The 24414-nt window shown below is 36.9% G+C and overlaps 5 protein-coding genes, 1 long non-coding RNA gene and 1 pseudogene across 7 annotated transcripts; 2 read left to right on the forward strand and 5 right to left on the reverse strand.

Moving 5' to 3' along the window:
* Positions 1–1064: 1064 nt before the first annotated feature.
* On the forward strand, positions 1065–1522 carry LOC114733355 (uncharacterized). The gene is made up of 2 exons (XR_003739072.1): positions 1065–1095; positions 1167–1522. It is a non-coding gene; the product is annotated as an uncharacterized LOC114733355 (long non-coding RNA).
* A 917-nt stretch (positions 1523–2439) lies between these two features.
* Positions 2440–5321, reverse strand: LOC114733384 (rhodanese-like domain-containing protein 15, chloroplastic). The gene is made up of 8 exons (XM_028920845.1): positions 5208–5321; positions 4502–4707; positions 4332–4409; positions 4131–4241; positions 3934–4007; positions 3148–3218; positions 2969–3022; positions 2440–2743 (listed from the first exon to the last, which is right to left on the reverse strand). The coding sequence occupies exons 1-8, from the start codon at positions 5319–5321 to the stop codon at positions 2603–2605; spliced, it is 849 nt and encodes a 282-aa protein (XP_028776678.1). The 3' UTR covers positions 2440–2602.
* Positions 5322–8770: 3449 nt separating this feature from the next.
* Positions 8771–9835, forward strand: LOC114733427 (ganglioside-induced differentiation-associated protein 2-like). Its single transcript, XM_028920895.1, has 3 exons — positions 8771–8940; positions 9051–9315; positions 9616–9835. Exons 1-3 carry the CDS (start codon positions 8805–8807, stop codon positions 9833–9835), a joined length of 621 nt encoding a protein of 206 aa, XP_028776728.1. The 5' UTR covers positions 8771–8804.
* Positions 9836–11287: 1452 nt separating this feature from the next.
* Positions 11288–12439, reverse strand: LOC114733385 (F-box protein SKIP23-like; annotated as a pseudogene).
* A 1490-nt stretch (positions 12440–13929) lies between these two features.
* LOC114733418 (F-box protein SKIP23-like) lies at positions 13930–15873 on the reverse strand. 2 transcript variants are annotated; one of them, XM_028920881.1, is made up of 2 exons: positions 14691–15873; positions 13930–14411 (listed from the first exon to the last, which is right to left on the reverse strand). In XM_028920881.1, the coding sequence occupies exon 1, from the start codon at positions 15848–15850 to the stop codon at positions 14729–14731; it is 1122 nt and encodes a 373-aa protein (XP_028776714.1). In that variant the 5' UTR covers positions 15851–15873; the 3' UTR covers positions 13930–14411; positions 14691–14728. The 2 variants fall into 2 exon arrangements, with proteins under 2 accessions (XP_028776714.1, XP_028776715.1); XM_028920882.1 differs by having other exon boundaries at positions 14276–14335.
* A 1307-nt stretch (positions 15874–17180) lies between these two features.
* Positions 17181–18700, reverse strand: LOC114733386 (GDSL esterase/lipase At4g16230-like). Its single transcript, XM_028920847.1, has 4 exons — positions 18448–18700; positions 18189–18337; positions 17750–17980; positions 17181–17660 (listed from the first exon to the last, which is right to left on the reverse strand). Exons 1-4 carry the CDS (start codon positions 18698–18700, stop codon positions 17181–17183), a joined length of 1113 nt encoding a protein of 370 aa, XP_028776680.1.
* Positions 18701–20374: 1674 nt separating this feature from the next.
* Positions 20375–23682, reverse strand: LOC114733367 (lysine histidine transporter-like 8). Its single transcript, XM_028920832.1, has 5 exons — positions 23166–23682; positions 22941–23077; positions 22261–22688; positions 21312–21443; positions 20375–21064 (listed from the first exon to the last, which is right to left on the reverse strand). The coding sequence occupies exons 1-5, from the start codon at positions 23633–23635 to the stop codon at positions 20576–20578; spliced, it is 1656 nt and encodes a 551-aa protein (XP_028776665.1). The 5' UTR covers positions 23636–23682; the 3' UTR covers positions 20375–20575.
* Positions 23683–24414: the final 732 nt, after the last annotated feature.

A 24414-nucleotide genomic window follows, 5' to 3' on the forward strand; every position in this document is an offset into this window, starting at 1 on the left:
TTTTAATCTATAATTATTTATACACCTTAAAGAGTGCAATCATTTCTCGAATTTTCCCCTTGCATCGGCCCGACATCTAAGTCTTCTACAATCAGTTGTCCTGCCAGAAGGCAAGTCTTTCAGGGAGAGATTATGAAAAAGAAATGTAGAAAACAAAATGGCAAAAGCAGAGAACCCAGCAACCCAGCTAGGCTCTCCAAGATGTTGCATTGCAGGTACCTCTTACCCGTCCTCTGGTCCCACATTAACCTATTCCCTCACGATATGATGTCTCCATTCTCTTTCTTCTCTATTGGCCGTATACAGTACAAGGGGTTAGTTTCCTGCCCGTCATTAATGGGCCATCTCCACTTTTCTTGCCCCTTCTGAGTAGGTCGGTAGCAAAGGCCCGTTTCCATATTATCAGATTTTGCAACCCCGGTCGTCACACTTTACATAGCATTATATGACGAGTGGGCATATCGCATAGCGACATAAAATTCACCCTAGTTGGTGGTATTTTGTGGGTTTAATGCCACTTTCTAACCTTATATGATTTTCAGAACTTTTAAATTGATCTGTCCTTTTTTCCTTTTCTTCAATTGTCTGATTTGATTATAAATTCCACTTTGTGATACTCCAAACCCTTCGCATTGATTTGGTTTTTACTTGAAGGTCATTGAACACAAACCTTATGATCAGAAAGCAGATGTCTTCAGTTTTGGAATAACTCTTTGGGAGCTTCTAACCGGGAGAAGTATGTCCTTTCCATTTTTCTCATCTCAAACAGCGGTCGTGGATTTTAGTTTTACTCTAATCATGTTGACTACTTTTTGACCAGCTGCCTTACTCTTACCTGACTCCATTACAAGCAGCAGTAGGCGTGGTGCAAAAGGTTTTCATTCTGTTCTCCTAATAGATCATCTTACAGAATCAGTTTTCTTATCTATGCATGATGATTCTGCGTTTATCATTGCAATTAGGGTCTAAGACCGACAATCCCCAGGAGCATACACCAAGACTTTCTGAACTTCTCCAACGTTGCTGGCAACAAGATCCAAAAGATAGACCAGAATTCTCCGAGATATAGAGATTCTTCAGCTGATAGTTAAAGAGGTAAAACACTACTCACAACCGTAAAAATAGCTGAACGAAGTCTAAAATTTTATATGATATGTTTCTCACAGGTTACTGGTGAAAAAGCCGATCGCCATAAATCATCCCACGGCTTTCTCTCAGCACTTAAATGGGGCCATCACTGATTTGGATCTATCACGACTGTATATCCTTGTATTCTCTTATGCTCTGGTTTATCCCTCTAAGGTGCCTTCTTGTTTAATTTCTAGTTAATTCGGGCCCTGCCCTCTTTTGTATCCAAAAAATAATAATAATAATTTTAACACACTATACAAATGAAAAGTTAATCGAATTATCATTTCCTTGCATTAGGGAGGTGGATGATGATAGATTTGGAAATGCACATTAGAAACATTGTTGTTCGTTCCATTTTTTGAATGATAGTTGCAATTTCTATTCCGAAAAACAAAGGTTAACCGAGTTGTTTTTGTATTTTCTGGTACAAATGAAAAGTTGTTTTAATTTCTTTTTCCAACAAATATTGGATATTAGGTTAACAATCACGAAGTTTTGGACTTGCAGGAGATGCATCTAGGAGGCGGCAAAGTCTTACTTCTCCCGTTTTTCCTTTTTTTTTTTTTTTTTTGCCAGCTGCGGCAAAGGCTACCTAAACAAGCCGAAGCCTATTTCCGAGTGTCGAAAACTGGTCTAACTCTTACATCTAGGTGGCCCAAACTAATTGTTTTAGCCCAAAAGAAATGGGCGAAAAGAATATGTGAAGCCCAATACCTTGGTCCAACATGAACGTTTGGGGGCTAGATCGTCAGCGGATGGGTTTTCCTTTTTCTTGGGGGAAAAAAATAGATAGCTCGGAAAAACAACCACGAAGAGGTTTTTTTTTTCGGTTTTTTTCCCCGGGGGTGTGGAAGGGCGGAGTGACGAGAAAAGGAAGGATTTCGTTTAAAAAACAAAAAAAAAATGGAAGAAGCAACAAGTGTTGGTCCCAGTGAAAGGACTTAAGCTCTTTAAACATATGTCTTGGATTTGATTCTTGGAGCGGTATATATGGAAAAACACTGTTGGGAAGGATTCCCACTACGACGCCTGATAGTACTCCGAGAGATTAATCTTTTACCGTTCGGATGAGAGAAACTCTGGGCAACCAAAAAAAAAAACAAATGGAAGACAATATTTATCATGGTCACGTCTACATGCCTTAGCAACGCGCGCGCGCACACAGAGTCAAGCCCAGCTGAAATGGATTTGAGGGTTCTACGCATCTCTAATTCCTATTGTCTCAGGCCTGGGTTTGGCACGTCTGATTCATTCTTGCCCCCCAATGTCTAAGACGAGGACGACCTCTACAACACATCAGAAGTACTATTTGGAACTGAAAATAATCAAGGCACTTTATTTATTATTATCAACAAAGATATACATTACCATAATGTTTTTCCTTCTTCGTTTACCATGATTTTTTTTCTTCTTCGTCGCGATTCCAGTATCAAAGTTGTTAATAACTTAAGGAAGTGTTTGAATCACAAATTCATGGAACTCCCAGCAAGAAACCTAATTCTATACAGTTTAAAAGTTGTAAGTCCCGCCTTGGCACTTCACTGTTCTGTTGGAAGTCCATTTTGAGTCCAAGCAGCGAATCCCCAGCTATGTCTGTAATTCCAGAAAATCCCTGCACAAAGGGAAAAAAATTCCAATCACCGAAAGTTACTCTGTAATTTTTAATCATCAGGATTGTAACTTGTAATTGGAATTGGTAATAAGTATGTATTAAATTCTGAACGATGCCCCTGTGCGAAAAACAAAATTTGATTCTGACATTCCACACAAATTCAACTACAACCAAACAATGAGGCTTGCCCAAATTGCAGGTTATGGTGTTGAAGAAGGAACTTACAGCAACTAACAAGTCAGTAGCAGCCATCATGGACCTTTTACCAAGTTGACAACCCTGTAAAAAAACAGTATCAACATCAGAAACAATCTTTCAAAACACGAATAGCATACAGAGTCCAAACGCAGCAAATGAAAATTTATAAACGCATCAAATGAAAATTTAAGAGATTGTACACTCACAACAATAATCTCATCATCTTTTCTAAAATGTGATGAGACTTCTGCAACAAAATTGGCATTCTTTGTCATACCTGCATAAATGCCATAAAATCCATATTAGGATAATTGAAGAATTAATATTCGGAGAAAACATTTTCCTGTGATGAGGAAACTCTGGTAAGGGACCATATTCTTCAATTAATATTCGGAGAAAACATTTTCCTGTGATGAGGAAACTCTGGTAAGGGACCATATTCTTCAATTAATATTCGGAGAAACATTTTCCTGTGATGAGGAAACTCTGGTAAGGTACCATATTCATCCTAAGGCTTAGAATTAAGGCAGGACACATTGTCAGGACTTGTATTTTTGCATCATTTACTAAGCGAAATGAGCTTATTCTACCTCACATGGAACGCAGGCAAGAAAAAGTATCCCACATTCCCTTACAACCAGATCACATATTTCGAATATTATCTAAAGAAATATTCAAACTAGAGAATCAGTTGGCAACAACAGCCAGTAATCAATGACCAATAAGCACAGTGACAGAGGAATCTAATTCTAGATAACTTGCTCTTGATATTATACTTATGCCGAAAGAAGAAAATAAACAAATAAACTAACTATGAATGGAGTGCGAGAACTTCGACATCGGGAATAATCTAAAACAGAGTGGCTACTGTCGCTACCGAACCTCCAAATTAATTTTTAGCATTTTTCACTTCAAAAAAGAGGTGTAGCACAGAATTTCTTCCGTGCCATGCATTCACTGTAATTGCTCTCTTAGAGAGAAATCAAGAGAACCTGATCCAACTCTGTACATGTATGGTACGTTAATTGCGCCTGGAGCGTGTCCTGCGTTGAATTCTTCGGGAGTTCTACAAGCAAGCAAGCAAGGAACGACGAGTGATTTCGAATTGAATCGGAACTCTCTGGAAACGTCAATTCCCCCAAAAAAAAAAAATTACTGAACCATGCGCTACGGATGAGTTTTATCTAACCTCACATCCAAATAGCGATGTCCAGCAAGAAGCAGCTCATGGGCTACACGCACTGGCACCGACGTCGGAACTCCGACGGTCTCCAAATTCCCGTTCAGAGCAGCTTTCGTGCTTGAGAATTCAAAGGAACACGAAAATAAAATTCAATCTAACAGAAAGAAAATGCAACAATTCAATTCGATTCCCGTTCAGTATACGCACCAGTAGTTTGGAAAGTTGGCTTTAACAACACTAACGCTCCGCGCCTGACGAGACTTCAACGGTTTCAGAAATGAAATTCTGCATGCAATTAATCACGAACATCAAGAAGAGAAACAGAAACAGAAACACGTAACGTAGAAATAATATCACAATTGAGTGAATTAAGTAACCTTGGAGCATGATCCAGCTTGGCGGAGCGGAGAGGAGGAGAGAGGAGGAAGCCGAGATACGAATCGACGTCGTCATCATGGTTTTGTGATGGTGGTGTTTCAGAGAGCTTGAGAATGAAAGGGAAGTGGAAACGAATGGTTTTCAATTGCCAAGCGGAAAGTGAGAACGAGAACAGAGCACGGTAGCGGCCAAGAAGTGGGCTCGTCTTTTTTATACACTACTTACGAAGATGAGAGCGCGAAGGAGCGAGCGGCGTGCTTCGCTAATGGATTAATGCCACGTCATCAGCAGGTGTACTGATCACGTTCTTTATCTTTTAATCGGGCCTTTTAATTTGTTTGTTTTTGGGCCAATTAATACAATGTTTGAGATAGAAATGTTTGAAAATACTATAACAAAATAGAGTAGAAATTGAAATAATGTAAAAATTATAAATATTTTTTTGGCCAAAAGTAAAAAATTATAAATATGAAAATACATATTCTAGTCCTAAAATATTTTTAAAATATTACATAGTTTTTAAATTTAGAAGAAATAATTCCTTAGGCCAGATCAGAAGGTAGTGGTGATGCATTGGATATGACGTGAAGTTTTGGTATGGATAAGCCCAGTTTCAAATTCCAAGAAATAATAACAAATGTGGGTCCCGCGGCCCCCGCACCTCAGAGGCTCAGACCAATTCAGTGGTGATCGCCTGCTACGAACCCTGGCGATTTGCCACTGACAGTCGTGGATAGCTCTTCCTACTTCTTGTCCACGTGGCAAGATTTGTTCCGCCTGCTTGGCCACGCCTTGACATTTTCTTAAGGGTACTGGCATGGCTTTGGAGAGATAACCATCTAAACACTTTCATTAAAACCCCAATAATTGATTATTATATCAATATCACGGTTTAAAAGCTAAAGCCATGATTTTTCAAGAAGCCAATTTTTCTATTTTTTGAGAGAAAACCCATGATTCTATCAAAACATATGTACATATTAATTATTAATTCATTATGTAAATAATAAATTTGCCTTTCTTATGGATGCTTCTTATTTATATATTTTTTTTAGTAATTTACACGTGAAAAAAGTCCCATTAAATCATTCATCTTTCTGAGAGCAGAGAGGGAGAGAGATCAAATGCAATGAAACATGGAAGTATTAAACTTGTTTTTCATATTTCAAGCCCATTCTTTAATGCATCATGGGCAGAAGATTGGGCCATGAAATGGGCCTCTCTCCCTGAAAGTGACATCAAATAATCCCTCTTTCTGAGATTGCGGGTGTATTTGGATGAAACCAAACCGTGGTTTGGAAAAGTGATTCTGGAGAATAGATTCTGGAAAAAATAGATTCTGTGAAGAATAGATTTGTAAAAAGTGATTCTGAGAAGTGAGAGTGTTTGGATAGTTATCAGAAGCACTTTTTATATATACAAATTACTAAAAAAAAGACATAAGTTAATATGATAATTACAGAAAAAATAGATTTTATGATATATTTTAATTTGAAGAAATAAATTGTTAATAATATATTTTTTACCAATATAATTAATAATACATAAGATAATATAATTAATAAATAATTAATGTCTATATATATTTATAAAATATAAGATTAAATATATTTATAAAAAATATGTTTATAAAAAAAATAACAAGATACATATCATATAGGCCCTCACACTCTCCCTTTTTTCTCCAAAAGCAAAAAAAAATTTTGCTTTTTCCAAAACCATGGTTTTGGAGTCAAAACCATGGTTTTGACCCAAAACCATGGTTTTGATTTTTGGAGAGGCTGTTTGGGTAGCATTTTCCCCAACCATGGTTTGGGGTGCTATCCAAACAGAGCCGCATAGTTTTTTGTGAGGAAGATGAACGAGGACATAAATATGACTATGAGAACGTAGGTGGAAAATGTGGCTCGAGAAATGACGTACTCCTCCTGTCCTTGATATAGGACATAATTATTGAGTTGATTTTAGTTTTAAATATAAGATCCATTTATCATATTTATCTATTTTTCTAAATATCCCTATAGATATTCCTTCAACCATAATCAAGTAAAAGAGGGAAAGGAGGTATTAAGAAAGATGATTATGGTGTTTTAGAAAAAATGTATCACATTTCTTATAATTAATTAACTTACCTGACTTCCTTAATATAATCAAATTAGTTAAATGGATATTATATTAAGGACTAGAGGAGTACCAATTTTTAAACACGTCAGATCAACCATTCAAATCTATGTATCATTGGGAAAATTATATTACTATCTCAAACTCTTAATATAAAAATTAGTTTGATTTTTAATTTAGTATAATATCTTAATTTAATTTATTTTTTTTAAGATGGTCTTTATAGTAGTTACACGTGATAAATATTTCATCAAATATTAAAACTAATATACTTAATTAGTATAGGTATTTTAGATAATACAGTATCTATTTATTACAAATAAACAACTTAATAAATTTTTTTAATCTACTTAAATTGGTCAATTAATTTTTATATTAATAACAAGAAGTAATACCTCTCTGCTTTTGCAAACATTTTGTTCCGAATTCATCAGTCTTAACTGATGAAAAGCTTTTCATCCTTTTTAGATTCTCTTTTTTTTTTTTGTTAGGCTTTACAAATCACCCAAAAGCATGAACATTATTTTTCCATTTGGTTTTAAAATTTAAAATCGTGGTCAGTGATATGAACAATACTTTTTCCATTTGGTTTTAAAATCGTGGTCAATGATGAGGACCGCGATGGCACAACAAACTCGCCATTGAATTCTGGCATGATTGAGATTATCTGACATTTTCTTTCTTTATTTTCTATTTTCCTCGTTTCAAAGGAACTTCACATTTTTTTCTCCTTTTTCTTTGCTCTGTGGAATAAAAGAATATGGATTGATTTTAGAAAATGTGAACTTCACCTATCAAGTGATCAAGCTCAAACATAACAACAAGGTTTCTTTTTTTTTTTTTAAGTATTAGGCTGCATAATAACCTTAACCAGTAATATTCTCATATAATCGTTAGACCTTTTTTATTGGTTATATTCTGAAACATGCTACTACCTCCGGTCTTTAATACTATTATAAGAACTTATTTAACTTTTAATTTGATTCTAAATATAAAACCTCAATCCACTTTATCTTTCATATTTATGTATTTTTTTCCTAAGATAATCCTTCTAATAATAATAATTCTAACCAATACACTTGATTAGTAAGGATATTTTAGGAAAGTCAATACCTATTTATTGCAAATAACTAATTTAACTTATTTTCTTAATCTACTTAAATTAGTCAACTAGTTTTTTATATTTACAACTCGAGATAGTATTACACTTTGTATTACTTTATGAACCCAACTAATTAGACTAAACTAAGATCCTACTTAGAATGATTTATAATCAATTTTTTTATTTTGATTTACAAAATATAAAATAAATATATAACAAAAGTTTTATCTCAAGTTATATAAAAAATTCTTATAAGTGATTTCAATTTTAATAACAAATAGGGCCCAATTTTTTTTGGGTGAATAGGGCCCAATTATTTTTATTTGTATTTAATTCAAATTACAACAGGATACGCATAGGAATATGCCCCTGTGACCCGATATCTCGGTCAAAACCCGGAACCGTGGTTCTGCGACCCCTGGGGCAACATGAATTTCTTGTTATATAAACTTTTTAATTATATAAAAATCGGTGGCCAATTTTTTCCCATTAAAATCATTTAAATTTTTTAATTTACTAGAAACATATAAATTTAACATGATTTTTGTGTGAGAAAATCATAAATTTTCGCTCAACTTTAATTTAATCCTTATTGCTATATCTTATCAATATCTCACTACATTTACGGGTTTACTCCACTTTATTTTTTATATATTTAATCATCCTGATGTTGATAAATCATACATATTTACAGTATTAAGATATTACCATTATATAATCATTATCATCAACAAACTTATCTAAATCTTATCGAATCTAACCATGGTGCCTAAATTAATATTTTTATAAATTACGACATTTAATAACTAGTTATATAATAAAATTGGCATATAAAATTAAAATTGAATGAAATTATCTTGGACAAAATTATTATTTCCAATTTTGTTGAAATGTATATAATTATTATAATTTTAATAAAATTAAATTAAAGCATGATTATTTTTATTCTATTTAAGATTAAGATATCCGTTCTCATCGTCTTCAATTTTCCACTTTTACACGCAAATCCCATTCCATAACATCCCGCGACCCGATTTTATTCTGTTGCCGTCAATTCCCAGAACTGAAGAAGAACTCTGATGAACAAGATAATGAGTGATAACATATCCGAGATCGAGAAACTAGAGTTACTTCACAAATCGCAGGTCTTCAAGATCAGAGGCAGAGACAAGCAAGGCCGCAAGATCCTTCGCATCATCGGCAAGTTTTTCCCTGGTAAATTCACTCACCCAGTCATCGTTCTTTGTATTCTTCACAATCATTCGATCATATCTTTCGTTTTTCTCTCCGTGGCAATTTTCTTGATCGATTTCCTTGCGTGCCAGCTCGGCTGGTGAGCGTTGACCTTCTAAGAAGGTATTTAGAGGAGAGGATTTTCCCGAAACTGGAGAAGAAGAAATTCTCGGTGTTATATGTTCATACCGGCGTTCAGCGGAGCGAGAATTTTCCAGGAATATCGGCCTTGAGATCAATCTACGATGCGATTCCGTTGAATGCAAAGGAAAATTTGGAGGCCGTGTATTTTGTGCACCCAGGCCTCCAGGCGCGGCTTTTCCTCGCCACGTTTGGCCGTTTTCTCTTCAATGCTGGGTAAGGCTTCAGGTTTTCAAACGCTTTTCAGTTTGGCGCAATTTAGTTTTGATACAATCAGATTTGCTAATATAAGCATTTATGGTTGGTTAGCGTTTAGTCGTCTAACAACAAATTGGATCTTCTGCTTTCTCTCCCTTTCTTGGAGGGGACAAATTAGCTAAATTCAGGATTTAAAAAATATTCTAATCCAAAGAATCCAACATGAAGGGAAAAAAAAGGAATTAGTAAAGCGGAAAGCAGAGAGAATAATTAAAAATGTTAGACATTCTGTCAAGAGGTTTTATTTGGGTGTGGTAGGTTGTACGGGAAGGTAAGGTACGTGAGCAGGCTGGCCTATCTGTGGGAAAATGTCAAGAGGAATGAGGTGGAAATACCAGAGTTTGTGTACGATCACGATGAAGACTTGGAATATAGGCCCCTGATGGATTATGGATTGGAGAGCGATCACGCCAGGGTGTGCCATCCATCGTCCATTGAATCCCCTATCTCCACCTACTCCATGAGGTGCATCTCATAGGATCATCCCCCTTCCCACTCTTTGCTTGCAGTTGCAGAGCACAAAAACGAAGGAGGAGAAACTAAGAACAGCTCAGACAGATAGAACCCTTTTTTTTTTTTGGTTGGCGTTTGAACTAAAATTTCGTCATGTATATTGCATATGAAAGGCTTTTTTTTTTGTATCACTTAAAGTTTTATGTCCATTTTAAATTTTTAGCTGATTCCCCTGTACTCCTGTGAATAGATATTTTGGAATTAATATCATATATTAAGTTGTATTTTATTGTTCAGAGACCAATCTAATTTCAATAAAAGGCCATGACTCACATAGTTAATTTCTCATTGGACTTAATTTAAATGTGTTAAGTTTAATAATCGAGTGACAGCTTAATATATGATTAGAAAGTTTCAACATTCAACATTCTCCAATTTGGATAAAAGAATGTTACTCTGTTTTTGTAGAGCCACACGCGTTTGACAATAACACCTCAGGCACGCATCTTAAAAAGGTTCCCAAGATGATACGATAAATAACATCGTCACACATACTGCGTCATTATCAATATAATTGGGGTTGCACGCTCCGCAAACCATTTAACTTATATTATCATGAATCATAAGTTTGGAAACAAGATAACAGATAGCTTATAACATATTTTTAATAATACATTATTTTTTGCATGTAATTTGTTTAATTTCTCAACATTCTTTATACTCAAGAAATTACCAGCACGAATATCTCAAATATTTTTATCTTAGTAATTTTGAAAAGTGTTTAACACAGATAGGATCACATTTCAATAAATGTTTGTTTATTTCAACATTTTAACGATGGTCTATGACAAAAAAAAATTTCTCTGATCTCTTTTTTATAAGAACTTCGTATAAAGCTTAGCAATGAGTAGTAAATCGAAATGTATTAATCGCTTTTTTGTTTTTTTTATGCACAACAGGCTCTCGCCCACTAAAGATGAACACATTTTCTAATTAAAATTCATGACTGCAGATAGAAAATAGAAATAATGCCAGGCCGGGCCCACTTGTCAGCGACTGGATCCAGGTAGTTGTCTCGTCCAGATGCTTGACGTTGAATGAACCCTCCTTCCTATTGCCTGCACTTTCATTTTTCTAACCATAACCAAAGCACAAATGCTGCAACCTACCACCGCAGCACAGTCGGATTGGACATCCCCCAGTATGCAAAAACGCCGTGTCCCCAGTGCTCATGAATTGGACAGACTCACCATAACAACCGTTTAATTGGTTCAATTCAATCATCATTTGTTTCATATACTAGCATATATAACTCGTTAGTTTTGGTCTACATTTTATATATATTTATGTATATTGGTGATATATAAGCTAAGGAACAGTGTTTTAAGAGACTAAACATGTGGAACAAGTAATAAAGAATCAAGTTATATGAAAAGGGACTATATTCTACCTGTATGAGTCAAATATTGTAATGTGCTTAGATTCTGATCCAGGAAGGGGGAGGCCAAAACGGTTTTGAACTACGAGGATCAAGTTTAGAGGTCATGGTGCCTCCATCACCCAGGTTGTACACCCGAACATCAAAAATATCAGTAAAGAAAATACAGTTCCTGCATACCCAGCAAAATCATTGGCAGAAACCGACAGGTTGCTGCTATTTCCCAATATAAACACTCTGTCTTCCAAATCCTTCACAGCCACCCATTTCCCCCACTCTTCATCCAACCTGTAAACCTTAAAATCCACAACCGAAGCTTCATCATCCGGCCTTGTGCGTTCACTGCCATAGTGCCTATCAACAATATAAAGATTCCCACTAGATTCAACCAAATGCTTCTTGTGTCCCAAACCACACAAGGGAGGCGAATATTGAATCAGCTTCAACGAGGATGTGTCGATCCATGATACGGTACCCCCCCAATCTGTCACATAAAGCTGACCTTTGTACACAATAACATCATCATAGTAATAATTCTTACCATCCACGAGCGTCCATTTGTTGTCTCCATGTTTGAACAACGCCAACTTACCCTCCTGATAGATACAGCAGGCCACAGAATCCTTTACGTCAGACCAACACGAGGTCGGGAAGAACACGACTTTCTTTATAGGAAATCCGGACTGCTGGAGGCTATATGATTTGTATAACTCCACCGCCCGATAGTCCAGCAGGTTCAATTTCTCCGAGGAGAGCGGCGTGGTTTCGGGATTTTTTGGTCGGAAAGTGGGTTTAGGAGACGAAGAGCATGAGGTTGTGAGGGATTTGATTTTCCTACTTTAATTAACCAGCCTTTGGGAGAAGAAGGTGAGGGTTGGTGGGGTGGTTCGATTCGATAAATAGTGGACTGAGAGAGAAAAACGAACTTGGAGGGATTGCTGGGATGGGGGATTCGGAGAGGGAATAAAGAAGGAGAGTTAGGGAGAGAGGGAGGTATTGAGGATCGCCATGACTTGCAGACGCTACGAAATCGGACAAGGTCGATGTGATTGTGGAGAGATTTGCAGATCTGGGGCCAGAGTTCCGACGGAAGATCGCACCAATTTGACTCCGATACGCTCTTGAGTTGACTCTCCATGGACATTTGTCGTTCCAACACAGAAGCTCACAAGGATTCCAGCTACTACCATGTTTCGGAAATTACACAGGTTTTTTTTTTAAAAAAAAAACAGCCTTAAACGCTAAGTTAGTGGCATCAATAATTTTTTTCTCAATAAAAAGCAGCGAGTTTGATTCCATAATAAATAAAAAGTGGATGTTAAGTCAATGGCATAATAGCATAAAAACTCATCTCGTCTTTAATCTTGTATCGTCAGTGAGCGTGCCTTTAAATTTAAAAAGAAACGCATATATTTGATCAAAAGAGCAAGTTGACGATAAAAATCAACAACACTTCGACACCTGGGCAGCGGATGAATGTGCGAAGGGGGAGACAGCCAACACGTGCGCCTCCTCTCTCTCGATCCCCACTTTGTTGCCGGAATTAATGTTAGCCACCTCATGTAAATGTGTTTTATTGAATACAATGTTGCAGTTTGTTAAACTTTTAGACAGAGAATTGAAATTAAATTTTTTATTAAAAGAGGTGTTTATATTTAATTCGAAAAAAAAAATCTCTCTTTTTGTGCCCCCGTGTCTTAATTTTTCTCTTCCCCCCACATTTATCCTTCCACTCTTCGTTTCTTCTGCCCCATCCTTTCTTCTTTCCACTTCTTCTCTCACCCCGTCCTCTCTCTTCTCTTGATCTTTTTTAATTTCTCCACTCCATTCTTCTTCACCTTTCTCTCTCTTCCTCCACTCTGTTTTATTTGCTGGCAAATTCACATTCTATGAATTCTCAGCGTTTTGATTTAATATTCATGTCAACAAGCATACCTTTAATTTTTTTTCCCAGATTATTTCACCTCATATATATATATAGACAATGCTGCAATTAAATGGACATGTCACATAATTATTTTATTTATGTATATATGTAAAAGCATCTTCAACATGAGATATTGTAAATAACAAAAAATGTCAGAATGAGATCACATCCATTCCATCTTATCTGAAAGCTCTTCAAATGAAAAAACAAAAGCTAAAAAACAAGGTTTTTTTTATGCCAACGGCATTATAAGTTAACCTAATAGAAGTAGACTCCCCGTATCGCTCCATTTTCTTTATTTGGTTATTTTAGTAAAGGTTTGCTCTAATATTCTTCAGAAATATTTAAACTTATGTTATCGATCATGAGTTCGGAAACGTGACAAGAGATGGCTCGTAAAATGTAATCAATAATACAATAATATTTTTTATTTGTACTTTTGTTTTTTTTTTTGGGGTCAGAAATTTGTAGTTTGTTTAATTTCTCAACATTTTTCTACTCAGAATGGAACTTAAAATGAGCACGGACATCCCAAATATTTTAATCTTCATAACATTTAAAGTTGTTTGATAGAGACAGAGACACATTTTAATAAATATTCATTTCAATATTTTAATGATATGGTTGATAGGAAAAAAAATCCCTGACCCGTCCATCTTATAACAAACTTTTAAAAAGCTTACTACAGTTTGCTCTCTTCTTTTGTTAGCAAAAAAAGTTTGCTGTTTTGCCTTTGAATATTCCTATTTATTGGTACTGAAAAAAATAGCTATACATTGAGTAGATGGAAAGAGATTATCAATAAGAAGTAAATCAAAACATATTCGGCAGTTTAACTGCCGACCGAAAAATAAAAATAATGTCACGCTGCGGCTTTTTTTTTTTTAGACAATTTGACTTTTTTGTTTTTTTGGTTAAGTATAAGAGACAATCCTATTTAAAAAATTAAGAGGATAATAAACAGAGCACCTTTCTCTCTCGATGGGGATTCATGAGAGGTGCCCCTTTTACAGGAGGGGGACTCACGCACCCACCCTTATTTTGGCAACATGGTCCTATTTGACAGTGGCTGAATCCAGCTACGTAGTTGTATCATCCAGAAGCTTGAAGTTGAATGACCTTAATTTCTCACAGCTTGCGCCTTCATTTTCTAAGCACAACTAACGCACGATACCATAGCACGGTCAGATTGGACTCCCCACAATATGCAGAAACGTCATGAATCATCAAGTCCATCTGCTCATGAATTGAACAGACTCATTATAAATAACAAACGTTTAGCTAGCCCAATCATCATTTGTCTCTTTCATGTATAACTCTATTTGGAATCATTAGTATCAAACAGAGAGAGAGATCATGACATTTGACAAATAAACTGCATCATCAATTACAGTTCCGCCGTGTTTTGGTCTCGATTGGTGATGTCTGTGCAAGCTAAGGCACAGTATTTAACAGAATAAGCATGTCAGACAAGTAATAAAGAATCAAGTTATAAGAAAAGGGAGTATATTCTACCTTGGACGAGTCGAATATTTTTAAGATTGGCTTTGTGCTTAGATTCTGAGCCAAGAAGGGGGAGGCCAAAACAGTTTTGAAGTACATGGATCAAGTTCCAAGGTCATGGTGCTACCATCACCTAGGTTGTACACTCGAACATCAAAAATATCAATGAAGAAAATGCAGTTTCCTGCATACCCAGCAAAGTCATTAGCGGAAACAGACAAGTTACAGCTATTTCCCAATATAAACACTCTGTCTTCCAAATCCTTCACATCCACCCATGTCCCCCACTCTTCATCCAATCTATAAACCTTAAAGTTCACAACCGAAGCTTCATAATATGGTCTCCTGGGTTCACTATCATAGTACCTATCAACAACAAAAAGGTTCCCACATGACTCAACCAAATGCTTCTTGTGTCCAAAACCACACAAGGGAGGCGAATATTGGATCAACTTCAACGAGGATGTGTCGATCCATGATATGGTACCCCACCTATCTGTCACATAAAGCTGACCTTTATACACAATAACATCATCGTAGTAATAATTCAAATCATCAACGAGTCTCCATTGGTTGTCTCCTCGTTTGAACAACGCCAACTTACCCTCCTGATAGATACAGCAGGCCACAGAATCATTCACGTCAGACCAACACGAGGTCGGGAAGAACACGACTTTCTTTATAGGAAATCCGCACTCCTGGAGGCTATATGATTTGTATAACTCCACCGCCCGATAGTCCAGCAGATTCAATATTCTCCGGGAAGAGATGCGCGATTTCGAGATTTTTCGGTCGGAAAGTGGGTTTAGGAGACGAAGAGCATGAGATTGTGAGGGATTTGATTGTCCTTCTAGTTTGATTAACCAGCCTTTGTGAGAAGATGAGGGTTGGTGGGGTGATTCGATTCGATAAATAGTGGACTGAGAGAGAAAAACGAACTTGGAGGGATTGATGGGATGGGGGATCTGGAAAGGGAATAAAGAAGGAGAGTTAGGGAGAGAGGAAGGGATCGAGGATCGCCATGACTTGCAGACGCTGCGAAATCTAACAAGATCGACGTGATTGTGGAGAGATTTGGCGATCTTCGGCCAGAGTTCTGACGGAAGATCGCTCCAATCGGGTCTCAAATCCATTGCCTCGGACATGCTCCTGACTTGACTCTCCATGGACATTAATTTGAAGGTACACTGTGTTTCAGAAATTACACAGGAAACCCAACATTGACTCCTGAAGTCAAGCAATCGAGCTTTTTTTTTTTTTTTAAACAGTCTTAATCGCTAAGTTAGAAATGAAGATTTGACCAAAAGAGCGAGTTGGAATGACTGTTGGCAAATGCCGTAAAAAATATCAACAGTCCGACGTTCTTTGGCCCCACATGAACGTGTCATGCTCACTGCTTTATCAATATCAATGTCCTCAAAGCTATCTCTTTCGATCTCCCAGTCCTTTTTGCCTTCCGGAATCCAGCATGACTCAAATTCAATTTTATTAAGTTCATTTTTACCCGAATCAATTCTCACTTTGTTGCAGGACGCTGTGGCCATGGATAGGTTAGGAATGTTAGTGACCTCGTGTAAATTTGTTTTCGTTGAATTTACAAGTCGCAGTTTTGTTTAGTTATCAAGGAATAAAAAACCGGACCGGACACTAAAACCGGTTGAAGTAGTGGTTCAAGGGTTAATGGGTTAGATCGGGGTCAACTCGAGATCAAACCGGTCATACTAAAATAATATAATTTAATTAAAAATGACAAAATATAACAATACTAATAATTACTAATAACAAAATATAAAGAAATACAATAAGAATTTGATTGTAATAATAATAAAGTACAACAATATTGAGAATTTTGATCTTTATAATTTTTCAATAACTAAAATTAATAGTTATTGATATCAAACTCATTATTAAAATTCATTTAAATCTATAATAATTGAGATATTATGAGCTAAATGAGAAAAAATAAGATAAATATCAATATATTTATTTAAACCGGTTCATACCGGTTTAGTCTTTGAACCAGACCAAACCGGTTTACCAGTTGAACCAGCCGGTCCGATCCGATTTTTTTTTTACACTGTTAGTTATAGTGCCAAACTCTCTCTCCATGCATTTTTCTCTCCCCCATCACCATTCTTCTTCTATCCTTTCGTCTCATCCAATCTTCTTTGGTGGCAAATTCACATTCTATGAACAAGTTTATTTATGAAAGACTATAGATTAATGAATGCCTTATTGCCAGCCATATAAGCTTCAACTTGAGATATTAAATAGCAAACAACGTCAGAATGAGATCATGCATTCCATCTCATTTGCAAGTTCTTCAAATGAAAAACAAAAACAAATTAAAGAAGCAGGGATTTCTGTGATGAGGCTGAATAACGTATATAACAGAAATAGATATAGACTCCCCGCTTTTCTGCTTGTCTTTATTTGGATATAAATATTTTACCCAAAGAGTCTGCTCAGATATTCTTCATAAGGATTTGGTGCTCTGAGAAACTAAATCTGAGCAAGCTGACGGAAGTTGATGGGAGTGACCAAAATGGGAGGTCCGTTAAAAAGTTTAGAAGCTGCTAGAAAGGAAGCTTTATCAGTTGGATGGAACCAATCCCAAAACAAGAAATCATTACGGTTTCCACAAAGCTCAGCATTAATGGACTTAAGGCATGGACCTTGTCCATTCAGCTTCCCAACTCCACAACATGCCTTCTTCGTCTCCTTTATGCCAAACAAGGAGGGACTTCGCAGGACGGCTGAAGTCATAGCAAAGGAATCGCCCAGTGAGTACTTGAAATCCCTCAGGTCAGAGCTTAACCTCTGCAACGTGGAAGCAGTTACAGAGTTGAATACTGTTGCAAATTTGTTGAGTGGTTCCACACACTCTCCTCCATTATTGTTCATCGCTTTTACTGCAGGACAGCACCCTATGGCTGCTACGCTTATGATCCCAAATTTTCTTGCCCCTAATGCGTATAGATTCTGCAGTGCACTCGACCACCACGTACATTAGTTGGATATAGCAACATATTGTTCAGGAGTGAAGAGAAATATTATAAATATGTACGAACCAGAATTTGAGTGTAGTAGTTGGATTGAAGAGCAGCCAAGTATTGATTCTGGCCTAATCTGGTGGCACTTTGGTTGGTGGAGAATTCCAACAGGTCGTTGCCTCCAACGCTGATTATGAACAAAGCTTTTGAAAGGAAAGTTGCAGTCTGATTAGTCCCCAGTGTCTCAGCTATACTTGATCGCACCACTGCAAATTGTTCCACTTGCTTCTCAAGGGGTAATACCCCGCCCTTCATACATGCATTTTAAAATACAATTAATGTACTTTCGTTTAGGATTACTAACTAACATTTATAAAACACTCTTAATTAACGCCACAATGGTTTTACATTCTCTCACACCTGTATGTGTGTACACACATAGTAGTTCTATATCAAACTTTCACCTCATGGCAAAATTCAATGAAGAAAGAACAAATTAAGATGTGTTATCACTAACCCATTTTTTTTTCCCAGTTTCTCTGAGAATTCCAGACCCTCCTGATGCAAAATTCACCCCTCTTAGTACATTCTTATTGAAAGTGTCGGGATGATCAAATCGCAGAGCCAAGTATGGTGGCGGACTCTCCACGTATCCGAATAGTTTAGCTTCATCATGATTCGCAACGCAAGAACAAAACAAAATCAAACGAGGAAATTGAGAAAATCATATGATTATACGTGTTGCATTCTTTAAAAAAAAGGCCACCACTATTTACCAATGTGGTCAATAGTGTTGAAGCCATTGCTGAACCTTCCCGTGGCCACAGAGTTTGGAAAATCAATCCCATAGTAAGGGACATTGGCCCTTGCTCCTGTTCCCAGAAAATTATTAGTGCCCACATCTGCAGTTGAATCTCCAAATATGAACAGCACTGGCCTATTCTCCTGAGTCCCGTATGTCACGCGCACGGCCACACAAAGAAACACAAGAACAATGGAACTTGTTAGGCCAGAAAATGATGATGCCATTTTCTGCGCCTTAATTTCACACTCAGAGAAAGCGTTTATTGGTGTTGATTTTGAGATGCCAAAACACGAGATTTCTCTTTGTTTATATACACCAAACGTAAGAGGAGGGAAACAAACGAAATAGTTAAAAAGATGTTGTATGAATATTAACGGAGGGCTGGTCATGGCCGACGACCATGGTCATGTTGTATTTGGCATGAACGTAACCAATTAGAATTAGAGGAGAATCCTATGTTTATATATGTAATTAATTAATACTACTTCCGGTCCTTAATATAAGACCCTATTTGACTTTTATTTTGGTTCTAAATATATGACCCCAATCCACTTTGCCTCTTATATTTATATATATTTTTTCAAAATAGCCCTTCTAATAATGATGGTTCTAGTCAGTACACTTGATTAGCAATGATATTTTAGGAAATATAATACCTATTTAAGACAAATAACTAACTCAACTTACTACCTTAACCTCTTCAAATTAATCAACTGGCTTTTATAATTAGGACCGGAAGTAGTATGATAATAGTGCTTTCTCATGCTTATGCATACATGCTTGGTTATTATGGTGCCGTCCTCAATCATCATCGTCATCGTCATCCATCTAGCCATGTCTACATATATGATGGATGGGACTAAGTCATCTTTCTCATTCTTTAATTTAAACTCTTTGGTTTGTAAAGCATGCATATAAATTTAATAGACATAAATATATTCAATGAGCACTCCTTTTGGTCTTAATTATAGGGTAAAGCTGTAAAATTTTATAGGGTCCTAAATACAGCAAATATGTGATAGTTAATTTTTTCCCCCAATCTTACCTCTTTATAATTGTAATAAATTGCTAACATGTTTTCAATTAAATTCGTGGACGGTACAGTATTATGATTACTAAGTTTAGTAAAGGGACAAAATTAAAAAATCAGATATTTTTTTGGCTAACTTGTAAATGGCTTTTATTAGGAGTAGCATGTTTTAATTTTGTTCATTTATTAAATAAACGAGATTCTGATATTGTACTCGCTAAATGAGTGAGTCAAATTAATTTCAATATGTTACGTTTGGCTTAATCGGTTGTTGGAAATTATTGAAAGTGTATACTGATAATACTAATAATCCCTTATGTGTTGGAAAAGCATTGGATTTGGCTATTAACACTATGAAATCTAAAATCTAAATAGTATTATTGCCCCCATGAGCCATGCATCTGAACAGAAACAAGAGAAGCACTTTGCAACTTTCAAGTCTATTTGCCTTGTTAGTTAAAACTTATAATTTTGGTCGTTAACGCACAATCTAATGAGCTAAGGATATTCCTAGGGCATGATAAAAATATAAATTATGCATGAATAAATATATAAATAAGACAAAAGTGGAAGATGTTTGCTTTGTTTTAGCTGAAGACAGCGTAACATTTTTATTTATGTATATTTAGTATACATGGACAGAAACTAGATGATCAAAGAAATTTCCACATATGTATACATGTAATTTGCATTATTTTTATACGTCGGGTCGTTAAATCCACGTTAAAAAATCGCCACTAAAATACCTTTCCTTTTCTTTTTTCCAAATAATTATCTTTTTTTTTTTTTTTACTCGTGAAAATTTTACTCCAGTGAGCGGTGAGATCTGCTGATGAGAAAAAAAGGGGCAGTGAGATCAGGAGCCATATTATGCTTAAATATTTTACACTGGGTTAAAATAAAACTTCTTTATACACTCTGTCTCCCTTTTGACAAATCAGCATACAACTAAAACTAAGATTGACATTAGAACCTTTAAAAAGTTAAAAAAAAAAAAAACTCACCATTATATTCCACTTTCTAATTTCCTCTATATCATTCCCTTCGAGTACATTTTCTTCCATCAAGATTATTTCGGATTGAAAAAGCTCACGTGAATTCCAGTATCTATGATAACATAAATACTAGCAGCAATCAAAATGCCACTGAGAGCCATCCCCAATGTTCCCAAGAACCAATTGAGACACCACATCACACTATACTTCTTTGGTTTCTTATGCTTGAGCCACATGAAGCATGGGTAAGCCAATGTCACAGGCAGAGCCACTCCTCCGACCAGACCTGCCAAGCTTGACAAAAATGGAATCGCCACCCCTATAAAGAAACACAGGAACCCAAAAAACACCCTGAAAACTGACCGGAGCCACCACGGGCATGGCTTCTTCATTCTTCTTGTGTACTGTGATTCCATGTCGTCAAAAACTGGCATGCCATAGATTTGGAATGAGCACAGCCCATTCACCACCACAAATAAACTGGTCAACCCCAGCACAAATCTTGACACGTCTTGGGAATGGAATTGGTATAGAGCTGTCAGCATTCCTCCATTTGCTGGAATCTGTAAGATTTTCGGTCAACTATGAATATCAGCAGCGGAAGACAAAGCATTGCAACACATTTGTTCCTTAGATTGTTGGACTCATATAGTTAGGTACATTTTGGAACTTACTAGTGAGTATTTTCAAAGTAGAAGCTTTGAAAAGGCTAAAATAGTTATTATTCAATCATCAATATGGTTTTCTAAGTAACGCTTTCAATTCATTATTTGATCATGAATCGTGGTGTTTGGAAGTGAGGATGGTTACCTGATGACCATAGGCCCAATAGCCACCAATGGCCAAGGGGAAGAGGCATGCGGCTATGATGGTGTAAGCACCCTTCACTCCGTTCCACATGGGCACATGAGAAGGATGTTTCTCGCTTGAGGGCATTGTAGCCTACAAATATAGGACAAAGACTTGAAAACTAAGTAGGTGGGCAAGTTTGAAAGAGACCATTTAATTGAAAATATAGAAATTTCTGACATCTAAGATTTCAAAAGAAAACCCCAGAACAACTTAGAATGAAAAATGAACAGAAAACAACTTGCCTTATTAATTGTACTATTAGGACAGATTCATGTCATTTTACTTGCAACTTTCAATGCTCTGTTTGGTATAATAAAATTTCAATTCTCTATGAGATGACATCCTAAAATATCTCTCCCTTGTTGAGATAAAATGAACTATAATCACAACTACCTACCCTGGTTTTCTTCCGATTCTGCAGCTATTGTGGACTAATAATCAACCAGAGATGACTAGAGGACACAACAAGTTAAGAAAGTCATCGCTCGATATTAATAGCATGAGCTCGACCCACCCTCTTTAATGGTGAAGTTTCTCGACTTCAAATTTTCAATGCTGCTCTATACTGTCAAAGCCCATCCTTATTCCCTTTTCTCTTTATTAGTAGTAATATGAATCCTCTGACATTTTCAATAACGTCAACTACTCCATCCGCCCATTATATAAGTCATACGATCCCATAAACCAAATACAAATGATTGTTTTACAACTAAAAGTCTTCGTCATTAAGTACAAAAGATGTTACCAACACAGAATCTAATTTTCAAATAATTTAGCCTCATTGTACGTTTTGGTTCATAACATGGACGAAACTACTCGAAATTGGTACCTGAGCGATTAGCAAGAACCACAAATTTCGCGGTGAAATCAGAAAATTAAGGCTATAAGGAGTAGAAATATAACGGACCTGAATTTCAAGGATAAGATTATGGCCTCTGAAAGCGAAGGCGACGATTCCGAGGGCACTGAGGACACTAAAAGCATCCTCAACATCATTCCCCGTCCTCACAGGATCATAAGACACACCATGAAGGCTACCCTTGGAGACGGAGACGGCCCAGATGGAGGTACAGTACCCGACGGCTGTGACGGCGCCGATGAGAGAGACGCCGGCGATGGAATTCAAGTTTGGCAACTGAGAGAGCACCACCGCAGCACAGGTAAAGACAAGATACCATTCCACTGTGGTCATTGGGCTGGCCGTGCAATGGGCCCCACACACCACCTGATAGAACGTCCTGGCCGTTGATCCTCCTATGATGATCAGAGTCGTACACGTGCCCGCCGATAGGTACATTATCGGAAACAACGCCATCAATTTCCCCAGTCTCTCACCTACATCATAACCCACCCCAAGTCAAAATGCTTAGGCTTTGGATCTCTGAAAGCGACTGTTCCTCACGTGTAATTCCTTCCTCCTCAGCGCATGGGGAAGATTGCTTAACCAAATTTGTTTATCCAAAACACATCTAACTAACAAGTCTTACAAAATTTTATGAAATATTAAAATATGATAACTTATTTACAAATCGCGATTGTTTTTTAAACACAGGATGATGAGAAAGAGAGTTGAATGTATAAGATTACCAAAGGTGGCGAAGACGAGTTGAAGGTAGCGACTGTAACGAACTCCTTGCTCCACAGATTCATGAAGATGAACCAGGAGCCACAGCGTGTAAAGCTGCCATACGAACGCCACCGTGAGGCTTATTATTCCTCCGGTCCTGTATCATCATCGCATCACCGTTTCCAATCAGCTCTCATTCATATAATTAAAGAAAATCAGAATCATTATCGCTTAATGATACGTACCAACCGAGAATAGTGAAAGCCACGGGCAGAACCAGCGCCTGAATACCAATCCCGGAGCAGAGAGTGTGAAACGCAGCGTAAAACTTGTTGCCATTTCTGGACTGTGTGATTGGAAGCCATGCGTCCTGAGGATCAAGCTTGGTGAACCTCAAGGCCTTCCTCATGGGGCTAGCCAGAGGAGTGATAAACCTTGGCGTGAGATTGGACACGGACAGCCTCGGGGTTCTGGGAGTTCCGGGAGTTCCGGGAGTTTTAGGGGTCTTACTCACGGGATGATGACGTGCATGTGGATGAGAAGGCGCTTCTTCTCCGTTCTGAGGATGAAGAAGAGGAGACCTCGAGAGAGAAGGAGAGTGAAACTGAGACGGAGGACAGGACACGGGTGGAGGAGATGACACAGTAGGTGTCCCCATGACTGAAGCTCTTCTTGGCGTTACAGGAGCAGACCATATTTCCTTCGGTTCCGCCATTCTTATTTCTTTCTCTGCTTTCTGCACCTCCTCCTCCTCCTTCTATTGCTGTACTTGTGAGAAAGTCTTGAGTTGGTGTGTTTATATATATAAGGGCTTGTTCCGTGGAACGAAGAAGATATGAAAGCAAGTTGGTGGGCACATAGTCGGAGATGCGACTCCCATTAATTAAAATGTGTGAAAATGGTTGAGTCATTAAAGTATTCGGATTAATTGGCTGGTGGAGGTCTATTAATTATTTATAGCAATGAGAGTGACCACGGACAACAATGGTTGCTAATTATCTCTCCTGTTTGGGATAAATTTGTGATTGTTTAGTGGTAAGTGGCAAGTGTTTTTATGGCTGCTTGAAAAAAAGTTAAACAAAAAAAAATCGAATTGAACGAATAATGAATGAATTATTTGCAAAAGCAATTTAAACACAAAAGTCAAAAAGATGATTATTTTCAATAAGAAAGAAATGATATCTTTTAATACCTTTTTGAACGTTTTGCTATGAGGAGCAATCTTTATGAGGAAACAAGCATTGGTCAGCATTTTGCGCCTTAGAGGAATGAGACATTCAACTCTCAACAACCCTGTGAGGTGAATGAAGAGAAAGTTCATAAAAGGCCAAAGACAAAATCATTATTATTATAATTAAACTAAAATAAGCTGATATATATATATATATATATATATAGTGGGATGGGCTTGGAGATTGGTGGTCAATTAGGGCGTCCATAACCACAAGTCCATAATGTTCGCACGATATAGTGGGATTGTTCCAACCTTGCACT

Source organism: Neltuma alba, unplaced genomic scaffold (assembly GCF_004799145.2).
Source record: "Neltuma alba isolate B1F8T4 unplaced genomic scaffold, ASM479914v2 tig00012996_pilon, whole genome shotgun sequence".
In the NCBI taxonomy this organism is placed as follows: domain Eukaryota; kingdom Viridiplantae; phylum Streptophyta; class Magnoliopsida; order Fabales; family Fabaceae; genus Neltuma; species Neltuma alba.